The sequence below is a fragment of the Coturnix japonica genome, chromosome 3 (assembly GCF_001577835.2).
Source record: "Coturnix japonica isolate 7356 chromosome 3, Coturnix japonica 2.1, whole genome shotgun sequence".
Lineage (NCBI taxonomy): Eukaryota > Metazoa > Chordata > Aves > Galliformes > Phasianidae > Coturnix > Coturnix japonica.
The window spans coordinates 74,351,216-74,366,435 of NC_029518.1; the positions used below are offsets into that span (position 1 = coordinate 74,351,216).

The following is a 15,220-nucleotide window of genomic DNA, read 5'->3' on the forward strand; positions in this document are numbered from 1 at the left end:
TTTCTTTCCCAGTTCAGTAATGCAGCCTCCACAGAATAGACATCCTAGCAGGGTAGAGGGGGGTGGGCACGTTTCAATGCAACTCTTAGTTCTGGTCAGCTCTGCAGAGCATTCCTACCCACAGGGGTACAACACCTTCAGAGTAACACTTTGGCTGATGCTGAACATTCCGTCTAGTTGAGCCTTCTTGTGCTGTGGATAAATATGGCTTGAAATGATTGCTGAAAGGATTTACTAAAGGCAGTCTGTCCTGAGCATTCACCTGTTGAACATGCTGAAACTGGAACAGCAGTGCTTCCCGCAGGGAACAACTTGGTTTATAGGAAACAAGGCCTTCCTAAGAGGCTCGTTTTAATTTACTGGGAAACTTTGGAAACTGTAGATGTTTGCTCATCCAAGTAATGCTCTTGATAGTTTCTGAAGGCCACTCTCATGCTTTCTGTGCAGCTTTCCGAATCTATAAGCAAGGTCAGCTGTGAGATCAAACAGGGCTTTATCCAGTCTAAGTCTTAAACCCCCCCATCCTTAGAAGTGTTTGCTTTGTGCTGCTCTTGAACAGCCCTGTTCACTGCAGGTAAAGCAGTCAGGTGTTGCTGGCTATGTTCATCATTGCACACCTGATCAAGAAGATCCCACTTCCACATGTAGACATTAATATTTTTCAGAGGCACAATACTGAGTGTGCTCTAAGAATACAGTAAGTCCCGCGTGCTCTGTGGCTACACATCAAAATGAAATTAATACTGCTGAAATCAGTTTGATCTCCGCATGTAGTTAATATTTATGTTCCAAAGTTAGAATGTTTGGCCTAGATATACTGACAGCATGACTTCATTTTCATATCATCTGATCTGAGATTCAAAGCCTTTAAAGAAAAAGTGGTAGTTACTGCATAGGCTTCTACAAATGCTGTAGAGAATACTTGTATTTATGGATTCTTGCACTTCAGGTGTGTAACCCACCTATTTCTGCTGGGTTTAATAAGCACTGCTTCAAAGCCTGAATGATGGGGCATTCTGGAGATCTTATATCTGCTGCTTCATCAGCTTTTCATATCAAAGAGATTCGTTTTGCCATATTAGCAACATTTTTAATTCCTTCGAGGTTATTTGCATACGGGCTTTTGGCCTGTGTTAGCTGAGAGGATAGTTCAGAAGGCATTCGCACCGAACAATGTGAGGATACTCACATATCTGAAGGTCCCCAGCTGTATAAATATTTACAGGATTGATAATAGGAATGTTCTGCTAATAGAATGGAGGAAAGATGCGCCAGTTATCGAGAGAATAAAAGCATCTATTTGATTGTAGAGGAAATGGTAAAAACTCCTTTGAAAATCCAATTAAAGAAGCACGGGGAAAGGAACGACTGCTGAAGACTTAACTAGGGCATGGTTAGAAGGTTATCCAACAACTCGGCAGGCTTTCAGCTGTGAATATACCAACGAAACTGCTGTCCTAAGAAATGCATGCTTCCATATGCCTTTATTTATGGAAGCCTTTTAAATACATCCCATAACTGTGCAGTTTCTTATGGGCCGCGTAAGAAATCAGTAACACATTTCCTTTCTCCTCCCCCTGCTGAGGTGCAAGTGGCTGAATGTTTTCAACTATGCTTTAGCAGAACAGATACTTGGACAAACTTATCCATCTAAAAACACCCCCACTGACAGGCATTGCAGAAGCTAAACTAGAAACCATCCTGTAGAATAAAGCTTCGTGGACATGTTTACAGCCTTGGTTTTACAGATGTGGTGTGCTCAGCTTTCTTACTAGTTATTGACCCTTACTCCTCAGCCTGAGCCATGAAAAGTCACTTAATGAAGATGCTGGTACTCTGCCTTCATAGCAAATGCCTTCAGTGATTTAACACCTAGATGTGAGCTATAGTTATATATTGGTGGGTATGGCCCGCGGTGCTGGAGTTCAAGGAGCATTTGGATGCTGCTCTCAGACGTGTGGAGCCAGGAGTGGGACGCGGTGATCCCTGGGGCTGCCTTCCAACTCAGCATGTTCTGTGGAGCCCCTGCCAACAATTGAATGGGATTACAGTTGAGTACACGTAAGTAACTGTAACATGGGTGCATTACATTCTCTTAGAAGAAGAAAACAGATCCTTTTAACCCAGACTGCCCAGGGAGGTTGTGGATGCCCCGTCCTTGGAGGTGTTCAAGGCCAGGATGGATGGGGCCCTGGGCAACCTGATCTAGTAAATGTGTATGTTTGGTGGCCCTGCCAGGCAGGGGGTGATCCTTGAGGTCCCTTCCAAACCAGGTCGTTCTGTGATTAAAGGAATAAAGTATTTGTTTCCCTTCTGGGGTTAATTTCCCACTAGAAAGCCATACAGGTGTTTTACACGAGTACACCCTGCTGGAATCACGAGGGCTTTCAGTGCTGGTGCCCCCGTTTCAGAAGCCAAAGGCTGGGGCTGCCAGCACCTTTGGTGACTCTCATGGGGCACCTGTCAGCCGGGAATGTACGGCATGGGGGCACTCGGGGCAGTTTGGAGCTCTCAAGCAGAAGCCCCGAATTGATGCTGAAGCGAATCTCCTTGGCCCTGTGTGAAACGCGAGGCCACCGGGGATCTCTGCTAGTCTGCAAGTTCCCACCCCGCAGCTCGCTGTCCGCGTCCCCTCGGGCCGCAGTCTCGGGCCTGAGGCGGAGCTCGGCGACTCTATGGCTGCCGTGCCGAGGGGGAGGCGGCGGAGCGGCACCTCCATCCCGGCTGGCCGCGCTCCAGGCGATGCCGTTCAGCATTGGGGCAGCGAGTCCCGACCGGCCGCCACTCGGCCCGGCTCCCCCGGGGCTGGGATCCGCACCCCGCCCCTCCCCGCCGCCCCCAGGGGAGCACGGCGTGCGGCGCTGCCGGGCGGGGCTTAGCGCGGGGCTTAGCGCTGGGCCCGCCGGGAGCCGTGACGCGGCGCCGAGGCCCCGCCCCGTGGCAGGGTATATAAGGGGCGGCGCTCACGCCGTCGTTCTTTTCCGCTCCGGGTTTGCCGACGCCGTGCGGGTGAGGAGCGTGCGGCGGGGCGGGCCGGGCCCGGGGGTGGGGGGAGCGGGGATGCTGGGGGTGCGTGGATGTACCGTGAGCGGGGGGTTGAGGCGCCGCCGTGCAGCGGTGCGTGGGGATGGCGGAGCGGGGGGATGGCGAGATAAGGGGCGGATGGGGGAAGCGGGGCGAGCGGCGGCGTAACGCCGACGTGTCCCATCCGAGGGCTCACGCGAGGCAGCGCCGCGATGAGCACATGGGGCCGCACCGCCGCTTCGGCTTCTTGCGGAGCCGCCTGGCGCTGCTGTGCGGCGTGCGGTGCTCGGCCGTACGCGGGTGGCGGCCGGGGATGGCGGGGCCGCGCCGTCGGTGTGGGCGATGGGGGAAGGGAAGGCCGGGGCACGAGAAAAAAAATGGCCGCCCGCTCTTCCTGCCGCCGTCAGCTCACAAAATGGAGGACGGCGGCCCGGGCGGGGTGAGTCACACACAAAGGAGAGGGGCGGCCCCGCCCTCCGCGCCGCCCCGCGCCGCCGCCCCAGCACGGCCCGGCCCGGCCGCCATGCGGGGAGGGGGCGACGGAGGAGGGGGGCGAGCCGGAGGGGACACGGGCCGCCAACACCGCCCGCCTCTCCCCGCTGCTCGACTCCCCCCTCCCATCCCCCGGTGGGGCGGGGCCGAGCCTACACGGGCCCTCTGCCCCCTGCGGGCGGCGCTGCTGCGGGACGGGGGCGGCCGCTGTAACCGGGATTCCTTCTGGAACTTTCAGGTGTCGTTTCTCTTTGGCCGGAAGAAAGAAGCTAAAGACCATCCGAAATGGGAAAGGAGAAGACTCACATTAACATCGTCGTCATCGGCCACGTCGATTCCGGCAAGTCCACCACCACCGGGCACCTCATCTACAAATGTGGTGGCATCGACAAGAGGACCATCGAGAAGTTCGAGAAGGAGGCGGCCGAGGTGTGTGAGGCAGCCGTGTGGTGGGAGACTGGGGGGAATAAGGGGCAAAAGGAAGGAAACCAGAACGTTTTACTACCACAAGGAGGCGGTTGGGTCGAGATTGTCCTGGTAATTGAACTAGAGTACTCAATCTGTTATGTTAAGGTGAAGTCATCGAAGCATAGAATAAAGAGCATGAAGCTAAATCTGAACGCTTAGAATCAAAATGGGAGCTCCCATCTTCATTCTCGGCCTGGATTGAGAATTACAGAATCGTTAATGTTGGAGAAGACCTTGAAACTCCAACTATCAGCCCATCCCCACCATGGCCACTAACCATGTCCCTCAGTGCCACGTCAGCAGGTTTCTTGGACACTTCAAGGGTAGTGACTCCACCATCTCTGTGCACAGCCTGTTTCAATGCATTGCTGCTCTTATGGAGTAGGAATTACTCCTAATATCCAATCTGGACCTCCCCTGGCACAGCTTTAGACTGTTGTCTCATGTCATCTTGTAGTTTAGTTGAAAATGTAATGATCAGCCTTGTCTCAAGGTGGGAGAGTCTAAGGTACCATTATGTGAACCTGTGGAAGTATTCCAGTTTTCCTTTGTTTTGTTTTAGTGATAAAATAGCACCTCGTAAGCACATGATAAAAGGAAATGCAGTGAATGCTGGGCTGTGTGGCTGTTAAAATACCAACTGGAGCAGGGATGGCATTAGTAACTAAGCTAAAATTTGTAGTGGACACTTGATAGTAGGACTAAGCCTTAAGAGATCCATCATAAAGATGTGTTAGCACAATTAACAAGTTGTCAAGAGGGCTGAAGTGTCAGCAGGTTAAATGACAGAGCAGTTGGCATATCTTGGTAGTAGTGCCAAGTGAACCTAGGCCAGAGTTTTATGAGCAACAGCAGCTTTCAGTGTAAGTCACTCCCTATTAATAACTTTGCTCGTTAGTGTGTATTTCATGGTCTTGGTGAGGTAAATGAAAATATATATCTTGAGGGGTTTTTTTTTCCTGTTTCAAACCCATAGATGGGCAAAGGTTCCTTCAAATACGCCTGGGTCTTGGACAAGCTCAAGGCTGAGCGTGAGCGTGGTATCACTATTGATATTTCCCTGTGGAAATTTGAAACAAGCAAGTACTACGTCACCATCATCGACGCTCCTGGACACAGAGACTTCATTAAGAACATGATCACTGGAACTTCTCAGGTAAGGAAATAAAGGATGTGGGGAGTTGAGGGAAGCTGCTCCTTGGCTGGTTTACAGCAGGGAAATTGCCCATGTGCTTTAGTGTGCGTGTAGGCTTTCTAACAAGGGCTTTTTTCTACCTTTTCAAAGGCTGATTGTGCTGTCCTGATTGTTGCTGCTGGTGTTGGTGAGTTCGAGGCCGGTATTTCCAAGAACGGGCAGACCCGCGAGCACGCTCTTCTGGCCTACACCCTGGGTGTGAAACAGCTGATCGTTGGTGTTAACAAGATGGATTCCACTGAGCCCGCTTACAGCCAGAAGAGATACGAAGAGATCGTCAAGGAAGTCAGCACTTACATCAAGAAAATTGGCTACAACCCAGACACTGTAGCTTTTGTGCCAATCTCTGGTTGGAACGGGGACAACATGCTGGAGCCCAGCTCTAACGTAGGTTTCCCTGTTTTCCTTTTTAATATTAGGAAATGGAACTAGCAGGATCATTAAGATAAGTTAAACAATAGTTAAATACGTGGGTTTGGGTTTTTTCAGTAGTAGTATTTTGAAATGTTGGGGTCAGTGTGAAATCCTAGTGCTTTATGAATTGTTATTCTGCAGTAATGAAGATGATGCAAGGAGTTAGGCCAGTTGTTTCATAGCTTCGTTCTATTAACATGGGCAGATGACTGACGGTTGGGGGCTGTTTTGTTACAGATGCCCTGGTTCAAGGGATGGAAGGTTACCCGCAAAGACGGCAATGCCAGTGGAACCACCCTCCTGGAAGCCTTGGACTGCATCCTGCCTCCAACTCGTCCAACTGACAAACCTCTGCGTCTGCCTCTTCAAGATGTCTACAAAATTGGTGGTATGTGTTCACCACAGTGCTTGTGTATGGGACAGAATTGCTAGTGTTTGCTTGGGAACTTGAGTGTGAAACTCCTGCCTGAAATGTTTTTCTCTGTAAGCATATACTGGACTTAACTGGCTTTCTGTGTTCACTTCTGTAGGCATTGGTACTGTACCAGTTGGCCGTGTGGAAACTGGTGTCCTGAAGCCAGGCATGGTTGTCACATTTGCCCCCGTTAATGTTACAACTGAAGTAAAATCTGTTGAGATGCACCATGAGGCCCTTAGCGAAGCTCTGCCTGGTGATAACGTTGGTTTCAACGTTAAGAACGTGTCTGTGAAAGATGTCCGCCGTGGTAACGTTGCTGGTGACAGCAAGAATGATCCTCCAATGGAAGCTGCTGGCTTCACTGCACAGGTGACTTTTGCAACTGTTTGAAGGCATTTAGATTGTGAAATACAGAACCTTGCTCTTTGTTACCGGGGGCTGAGCTGTAAGGTGATACAGACTTGTGCTCCGAGATGGGATTTGCCTTAAGCAAATACATGAGAGCTGTGGCTTTCCAAGTCACACCAGTCTATGGGGAGCTTTTCAGAATTGCCCTGGTGTAACTTAATCGCCTGCTCTTCTAGGTTATTATCCTGAACCACCCTGGCCAAATCAGTGCTGGTTATGCCCCTGTGCTGGATTGCCACACTGCTCACATTGCCTGCAAGTTTGCTGAGCTCAAAGAGAAGATCGATCGTCGTTCTGGCAAGAAGCTGGAGGATGGCCCCAAGTTCCTGAAATCTGGAGACGCTGCCATTGTTGATATGATTCCTGGCAAACCCATGTGTGTTGAGAGCTTCTCTGATTATCCTCCTCTGGGTAAGGCACCTCCTAAAATGTGCTTAATGCTGAGCTCTGGAGAAGGTACTCTTTGATATCTGGTATTGGGATGCGGTCTTCTGTGTAAAATAATCATAGCTAGAAGCTCTAAATTCAGGTGTGATTTCAACATGAGACCAAAACCACTGGGATGATGGTTGCGCTGTTGCTGAGGTAGCTGAATATGAACCCCAGTCACAAGCACAAGTTGCTCGCTTAGCCACTGTTAACATATTGTTGCCACGCAGCCGATGCTGTGGGCTATGAGAAGAAAGTCACGAACCACATTTCTATTTTCAGGTCGTTTTGCTGTGCGTGACATGAGACAGACGGTTGCCGTTGGTGTCATCAAGGCCGTGGACAAGAAGGCTGGTGGAACCGGCAAGGTCACAAAGTCTGCTCAGAAGGCAAAATGAAGATTCTGTATGTAAGCTGCTACCTCAGCTGTAATCAGTGGTGGAAGAACAATCTCAGAACTGTTTGTCTTAACTGGACATTTAAGATTACTAGTAAAAGACTGGCTAATTATTACAATGCATCGTAAAAGCTTCAGAAGGAAAGGAATGTTTGTGGACCATTTGTTTCGTGGCAGTTTAAGTTATTAGTCTTTAAAAATACGATCAATTTTTTTAAAAATGGAAACTTGACCAAAAAAAAAAAATCTGTCACAGAATTTGAGACCATTAAAACAAAGTTCAACGCTGTGTCTCTGTGTTCTTTGGGTTAATATTAACCTTGCAGGGGGAAAAAAAAAAGCCTACATACAGGCCTTATGGGATAAGAAAATAACCTTTATTGAGCCCGTTTTGTAAAGCAGTGTCCCTTTTGTTTCTGAAGAGTGAAAATAGCTGAAGATTCATGCTCAGCTGTATAGAAGCCTTAAGAATTCCTCTTCTGTAGGTGCTTTCTTGTGTTTAAAATATGGTTTGTAGGTTTGATAACCCAAAGCAGGTGAACTGTGTTGGTGCGTTCCCTGAACCAAGAAAACTTGCCATCAGCAGGCAGCTGTGTGAACAGAAAGGCTGAGAAATGTAAGGATTGAACTCGTGCTGGGTCTTTGTTCACCCTCTGAATGCACTTTCCTGACTAGTTGGAAATGGGTTTTTCCTCAGATCAGATGGGGATTCTACAAGGTTTAAACAATTTATCTTTTTTTCTTTGGCTGGATGGTTTACGATACACTGCAAAACATCTCAGCTAAATGAAGGGGGGATGTGGGGGTATGCATTTGTGATGTCAGGCCATCTCTGAAGCACCAACTTGAACAGGATTCTTTTGGTTTTGACTTCAAAACCAAGGCTGAGAACTGGCAGGTATTTTACCACCTTCCACCAGGGTGCTGTTCACCCATCCTGCTTTATAGCTTTGCATTTAGGGGTGACAGCAGTTTCTACAATGGTTGAAGAACATATGGATGCATTTCCCATTGCAATATGATTAATGCACAGGGTTAGGTCAGTACCAAAGGGCATGGTGGGACTGAAACTTCAAGTCTTCTTAACAATTGGATCAGTCACACGTGGAATTGCATAATGAGACCACAAAATTACCATTAGTTGCTGGGTGAAGAGTTAAATGCTGTGGTATGTATGAAGTACCAGCTATGGTAGGTGATGGTTCTGAAATAAAATTGGAAACCTTGCTCTGAATTGCTAAATGTAGGCAAGCAGTTAATGGATAATGGGACTAACTTGCACTAACGATGCAGTTGTGTTACTAACCTTTAACATGCTTCCCCCACAGCATCCCCACATAAGCTTGAGAGTAATTCCATATCGTTTGGGTTGCTCTTCCATGGCACCGTATGTTTGTTGTTTGTAACACCTCTTCTTGAAAAACAGTGTGAGTTCCTGCTATATTGTTTTACTGTCTGTTTCCCTTCCCTTCTTTAGCTGTGTGCCTGCGCTGGCTGTGTCTGTACTGCTTGGATGATCCTAAGCTGCTATTACTTCTTTTAATGCTTTTTGCTCTTTGCCCTTTTTGGCTCATGTTCTATTTCTTAAACATCTTGGAGAATTTACACCAGATTGGAGTGTGTAGGTGCACTAATGGCAGTGGGAAGCAACGGCTGCAGCACCTACATCCAAGCATTTGCTACTGAGATGTAATAAAGGATTCTTACAGCAGTACTTGGGTTCTTCTTCTGAAGGTTTGTTAGTGTCCTCAAGTATATAACAACTGGGGTATATCTACTGTTGCCGTAATGAAACTGAAGAGCAACTTTGGTTAAATAGGTTCAGCAAAGCAGAAAGTTCTAATTGGGATGAAATGTGCTTTAGCACGGTGTATCTACAGTGTGGCCATGTGTGAGGTTTCTTGCACTTTCCTGCTGCCACATCCAATGAGTCTTAACGGGCAGCAGGATGTTTGGTTTGGCCGGCATGGTCTGGATGTGCAATATCCAGCCGTTCTGTTTGCAGTTCTGTGTTCTTTGGACAGCATTGTCTTATGCCGGGTGTACTTGCTGTGTCGCAGTTTGAAAAAGGACTTGCCGTAAAGTAACCGGTTCAAACTGAAGCCTGAGGGCATTTGAAGTATCTACAATCCAAAGCAGCACGAGCTGAAGGGAGTGCAGCAAACAGGCTCTGTAGCTGATTGAAGCTCTTCAGCTATTTCTTCTGTCGATCGTAAAGGCTGCTGGGAGGTTAATTCAAATTGCCCATCCCGTCAGGCTCAAAAGCTGGCCAAGAAACCCCCCAGAAGCTTTTGAATCCAAACACTTGCAGTTCAAGGGGAGGTTCTGCCTGCAGTAAAGGCTCAGCCTAGAGGGACAGGCAGCACTGGAGCTGATGACGTTATGCAGTTAAATACACATGAATGCTCTGTGTGTGATGCTATCAGCAGCTTGCAAGTATTACGCCTCAATTTCACACTAACTCTTGGTTGTTTTTTTTTTGTTAGACTTTCATAAACAGTACTTGGAAATCAAAACTACTTCAGTCCAACCTCTAATAAATGTTAACAGTTGAGGATTGTATTTGTATTCTGACTGCTTTGTTGCTTTAAGTGACTCTTGCAGCCGTCCCAAACTCCTTTTGTGCTCTCATACAACGTTAGGGCTGTTGCTGCAGCACTATTGAGGTAGCCAGCGTGATGTAGAGAACCACCTGGAATATGAATTTTATTGCCCAGTTTTATTGCTGATGATGGCAATGGGGAGATGGAAGATTGAAACTAATTTCCTTCCTAGTCCATGATGGATGCTTTGGGGTTCTGGATGGTTCTGGGTACAGAGAACTATTCCAGAGACGTCTGTGGCTGGGTGTGGAGGGACTTGAAGACAGCAAAGCTCTCCTCAGTGCATAGTCCTATCAGTATCATCATCTCTGAGCATATGAGATTCCAGACCTTTAAAGTCCTCCAACTCTTCTTGTAATTTGACCACGCCGAATAATCATTCCTTCTGGCCAGGAATTTAGCCTTCTGCAATTGCAAACCTTAAACAATAGCCAAATCAAAAAGCGAATGGAAGAATAAACAGAAGTAATGGTGACCTTGGGTTGTATTATCGTTTCTCCTGTAATGCTCCTAACGCTTAACGATGGGGGAAGCTGAATGTTTGCTTCAGGAATAGGAGAGCATCAAAGGTGCAGAGCCAAAGGAAAACCTATCGTTACCACAAAAACAGTAGCCGTGGAGTTCTTAAGCTTTTCTGAATACTATTGAGTAGGCTCGGATGATTTCTGTCATAAATCAGTTACATTGTAATCTCTTTTTTTTTCTGCCCAAATTAGTTTACTTTCCCTGGCTGTATATCAGAAGCTCTTTGATCCTTTATGTTTCAAATGCTTACACAACATAATTCAAATCTGCTAGCTCCTCTGCACTGGTGAGGTGACAGCTGAACATGCATTTTCCTCAACAGCTGCTGGGTGACATACAGGAGAGCTCTAGGAGCGGATGGGAGAGCAACAGCCCCGTGGAACATCCCTCAGTGAATGCAACTTCTGTGTTAACATCACTTAAATCCCACTCATAGAATCATTAAGGTTGGAAAAGACCTCTAAGATCATCTCGTCTAACTGTCAACCCACCACCACCTTGCCCACTAATCCATGCTTCCAAGTACTACAGCTACACATTTCTTGGACACCCCCAGGGATGGTGACTCAACCACCTCCCTGAGCAGCCCGTTCCTGCACTCTTTTGGAGAAGAAATTTTTCCTAGTATCCAATCTGAACCTCCCCTGGTGAAACTTGAGGCCATTCCCTCTCATCCTATTGCTGTTACCTGGGAGAAGCAGCCGACCCCCACCTCACCACAACCTCCCTTCAGGTAGATGTAGAGAGCTATAAACTCTCCCCTGAGCCTCCTCTTCTCCAGGCTGAACAATTCCAGCTCCCTCAGACACTCCTCTTAAGACTTGTGTTCCAAACCCCTCACAAGTTTTCTTTCTTGCACAAGTTTTGACTTTCTTGCAGTGAGGGGCCCAAGGAACATGCTGTAGGAACAGATTTACCCTACATGTGCTGATGTAGTTACTTCAGAAAGGCTCCTGCCTCTACTAAGCAAAGCGGTTCAGCAAGTTGGAAGTCCTTCTACAAGAGCAGCTGCTCAGTGAGGCCCAGAGTACATATAGGCTGGCTTGTTAAGGCGCTGCTTTTATCTGCTGAGGTCACTGGAAATAAGTGGAGCCAGCTCACTCTTCAGTCAGGGGCCTGCCTGCCCTGCCTGCCCTGCCTGCAGCAATTATGATCAACTTTTCCTTGCCTGTGAAATCTAGGAAGTTATTCAATACAAACTGGAAGAGCCAGAAAGGAGCCCAGCTTCCCACACGCAGGGCCCTGTTGTGCGGCTGTTGGCTACCCAGTGATGCAGCTCAACACAAGGCCACACCATGAGGGAAACTGAAAGGCCGTTCATCCTTCCCCTCCAGGAGAACAACTATTGCAGTTCTGACTGAAATTTCTCAGAATCATTGCAAGGCTTGGGTTAGAAAGGACCTTAAAGCTGTCATTATCTTTGTGGCCCTTCTCTGGACCTGCTCCAGCAACTCCCTATCCTTTCTGTGTTGGGACCCCAGAACTGGATGCAGTACTCCAGATGGGGTCTCACGAGAACAGAGTAGAGGGTAGATGAGTAGAGTCCAGGTAGATGACATCAGTTGCTTTTCCTTTATCCACTGATGCTGTAACTCCATCAAAAGAGGCAACTGAGTTTGTCAGCCATGACTTGCCCTTGGTGACGCCATGTTGGTTACCACTGATCACTTCATCTTTATTTTCCATTCACCTTAGTACAGTCTACAGGAGGATCTGCCCCATGATCTTGTCAGGCACAGAGGTGAGGTCAACCATCCTGTAGCTCCTTGGATCTTCTTTTATTCCCTTCTCAAAAATGGGAGTTGTGTTTCCCCTTTTCCTACCAGTGGGAACTTCACCAGAATGCTGCATCCTTTCAAATATGATGGATAGCAGCTTGGCAACTTCATTTACCAGTTAACTCAGAAACCAGGGAAGGACCACGTCAGGTCCCATGGATTTGTGCACCTTCAGCTTCTTTAGATGGTTTCAAGCCTGACCTTCACTTACAGCAGGCAGATCTACCTTCTCCAAGTTCTTACCATTGCTTTCTGCAACTTGGGCAGTGTGGCTAGAGCTCTTGCCAGTGAAGACTGAGGCAAAGAAGTCACTGAGCACCTCAGATTTCTCAGTATCTTTCATGACCAGGTCTCTAGTTTCCTTTCAGAGAGGGCCCACATCCTCCCTGACCTTTTTATCACTGATATACCTTCTGGATTCCTCCTTGCTCCCCTTGTTGATCCACAGAGGCCTCCTGGTGTTCTTGTACTGCTTCTGGGCTTGGAAGAGATGATTCTTGAATATTGACCAACTTTCTTGGGCCCCTCTTCCCTCCAGGGCTTTCTCCCATGTCACCCTGCCAAGCAGTTCCCTGAAGAGTTCAAAGTCTGCTCTCCTGAAGCCCAGAGTAGCAAGCTTGCTACTCTCTGACACCATAAGGATTCTGAACTCCACCATTTCTTGGTCACCACAGCCATATATATAAAAAAATGGTTATGAGAGCTTTCTCTTTTTTATGATTATTATTAGCTACTAAAAGCATCACTTCAGGCTTCTTAAAAATCTGCAGTTACAGCTGGAGTCTAAGCTAGTTTCTTAGTAAGCAGGGAAAAAATAAATGGCTTAAGTAAATATTTAGTTTTATAAGCTGAAGTGTGGCTTTGCTAACAGGACACGGGTATTTTGGAGAAAGGAATGTAGGCTTGTTGGTGTTAAAATTGTGTCTGTATAAAACAAGCAGGCCCTTAAATGGCTTTATCCAGAGTGGGGGGGAAATTAGATTAATTTAAGTGTAATTATAGGTTTGCTGTAACTTGGCTTTTATTTCTAGTAATAGTAACCAGCCTTATGGAGTCTGCCAGCAGAATGCAATTCTGGACAGCAGCTCTAACTCTTTGGAGAAGGAAGGGGAGTATAAGGGGAAAAGAAACAGCAAACCTGAAGAAAAGCCGAGCTCCTCTGCCCTATCACAGCCACTTCTTTGCTTGGGTAATTCCTAGACTCACTTCTGGGCTGGAATCCTAGGAATTCCCACACAAACAATAAAGCCAAGAGGGCTGAGCCACGTGCACAGCACAGCAGGGTCTCTGTGGGTCAGCTGCTCCCAGCTCATGCCTGCCACCCACCCGTGTCCCTGGAGCTGTGTACAGGGACCAAAGTCCCACTGGGTGCTGTGTGACAAGGATAGAACCAGCTGGAGGTGGCCAGCTCAGCAGTGCCAGTTGCATCACTTCTCATATGGGCTCCAGAAATCCCATCCACCTATAACATACTGCAGTATTCAGGTTAAGCCACATAAAATGCACAAACGAGGGGATGCATCACAAGCCTGCTGTCAGCTCACTGCAGTGCTGGCTGGTCTGTAGTAGAGTTGCAGCCTCTGGCTTTCAAGCTACAATATTTGCCACCATTGGACCCCCCCAGCACACAGGCAAGGCTTGGGTTGCACATTTCATCATTAAATGACAGCAGTGAGGGAGTCGGAAAGCCTCTGATGGGAAGCCCCATCTGTCATCTGTCTCCTTCCTCAGACACGCAGGGTTAAGCCTATACAGTAGTTTAAAAGACAACAAAGATGAAAACATCAGGGTTGGTGGTTTTGTTTGCTTGTTTGTTTTTTCCTAAAGCACCACCCTGTGGTAAAAGCAGCAGGAGATGAAGAATTGATTTGTTTTTTCCCAGCCCATTTTGTACTAGTGATTTCAGTGCAGTATTAGAGTTATTTGGTACAGTCACCACTGCATCCTTGTGATGACTCTAGCAGCAGTTTGAGCATTTAAGATTGAATGGCAACAACATGGAGTGTCTCCTGGCATAACACAGCTTCCTATTTTTCTCTTATCTTCCAGGCAAAAATAAAGATGTAGCAGCTGGGCAGGAAACATTCAAGTACTGTCTGAATGAAAGCCAGTCTCCTTCTTTGGAGATATTCAAGACCTGTCTATGCTTCTTCCTGTGTGACCCACTGCAGGGAACCTGCTTTAGCAGGGCTTAGAACTTGATGATCTCCAGGGGTCCCTTCCAACCTGTATGATTCTATGGTAGCAAACAATCTGATGAACAATCAGTCTTCAAACCTGTGTACGCACCAGGCTTGACACTGCAGCAAATAGGAACATCATGAACCCCCGGTGAATGGAGAAACCCTTCACCCTAAAAACGTTTCCGGTAGTCAAAGATCACCTTCATGCTGAAACAGAGAGCAACTGTTGCCAAACATCTGGAAAACAATGCACTTCCAACTTCAGTGTTCATCCACAGAAAGTGTAACTGCCTTCCCCACACTAAAATCAAGGCTTACATGGCTGAAATAACAAAGCTGAAAACAGGTCACAGATAGGAAGGGGCAGTTACACTGCTTTTCTGAGTCACTCTCACATGAACACTGACCTACTGACCACCTGCCTAAAGCTGCCTTGTGCAGGCCAGTAGCCGGTGATATGGAGACACATTTTGATGTGTGATGATTCCCCAAACAAATCTGCAAGCTCTGCCATACTCCTGCTGCATGACAGGATCTCTGTCAACAAAACAGATTTATTCCGACTCCTCTCTCTGGACAGAAAAGGAACCACTCATGCAGAGCAAATAGAGAACAGTCCAGAATGTAATTTCAAAATGATAGCTATATTTAACTCCCACACAACTTGTTCCCAAGCCTGTTTGCCCAGTCAGCTCTGAGGACGCTGAGAAGCGAGAACGAAATGAGGTGTTTGAATAACAGTACGCTGTCAGATTATTTTAACCAAAAATGACAAGCCAAGACCACTGCTAAATCAGACAAGACTCAGCTTGAATTGTTTCCCGATGGCACGTGACAAACCAACTGCCCAAAGCTTGGGCAAGTCCTATTACTGCCAGTTGCAGGA

At 47.4% G+C, this 15,220-nt stretch overlaps 1 protein-coding gene across 1 annotated transcript; it reads left to right on the plus strand.

The window, feature by feature from the left end:
• The first annotated feature begins 2,880 nt into the window (after positions 1–2,880).
• EEF1A1 (eukaryotic translation elongation factor 1 alpha 1) lies at positions 2,881–7,534 on the plus strand. The gene is made up of 8 exons (XM_015859066.1): positions 2,881–3,009; positions 3,755–3,945; positions 4,961–5,140; positions 5,270–5,566; positions 5,831–5,981; positions 6,124–6,380; positions 6,596–6,830; positions 7,131–7,534. Exons 2-8 carry the CDS (start codon positions 3,802–3,804, stop codon positions 7,244–7,246), a joined length of 1,380 nt encoding a protein of 459 aa, XP_015714552.1. The 5' UTR covers positions 2,881–3,009; positions 3,755–3,801; the 3' UTR covers positions 7,247–7,534.
• Positions 7,535–15,220: the final 7,686 nt, after the last annotated feature.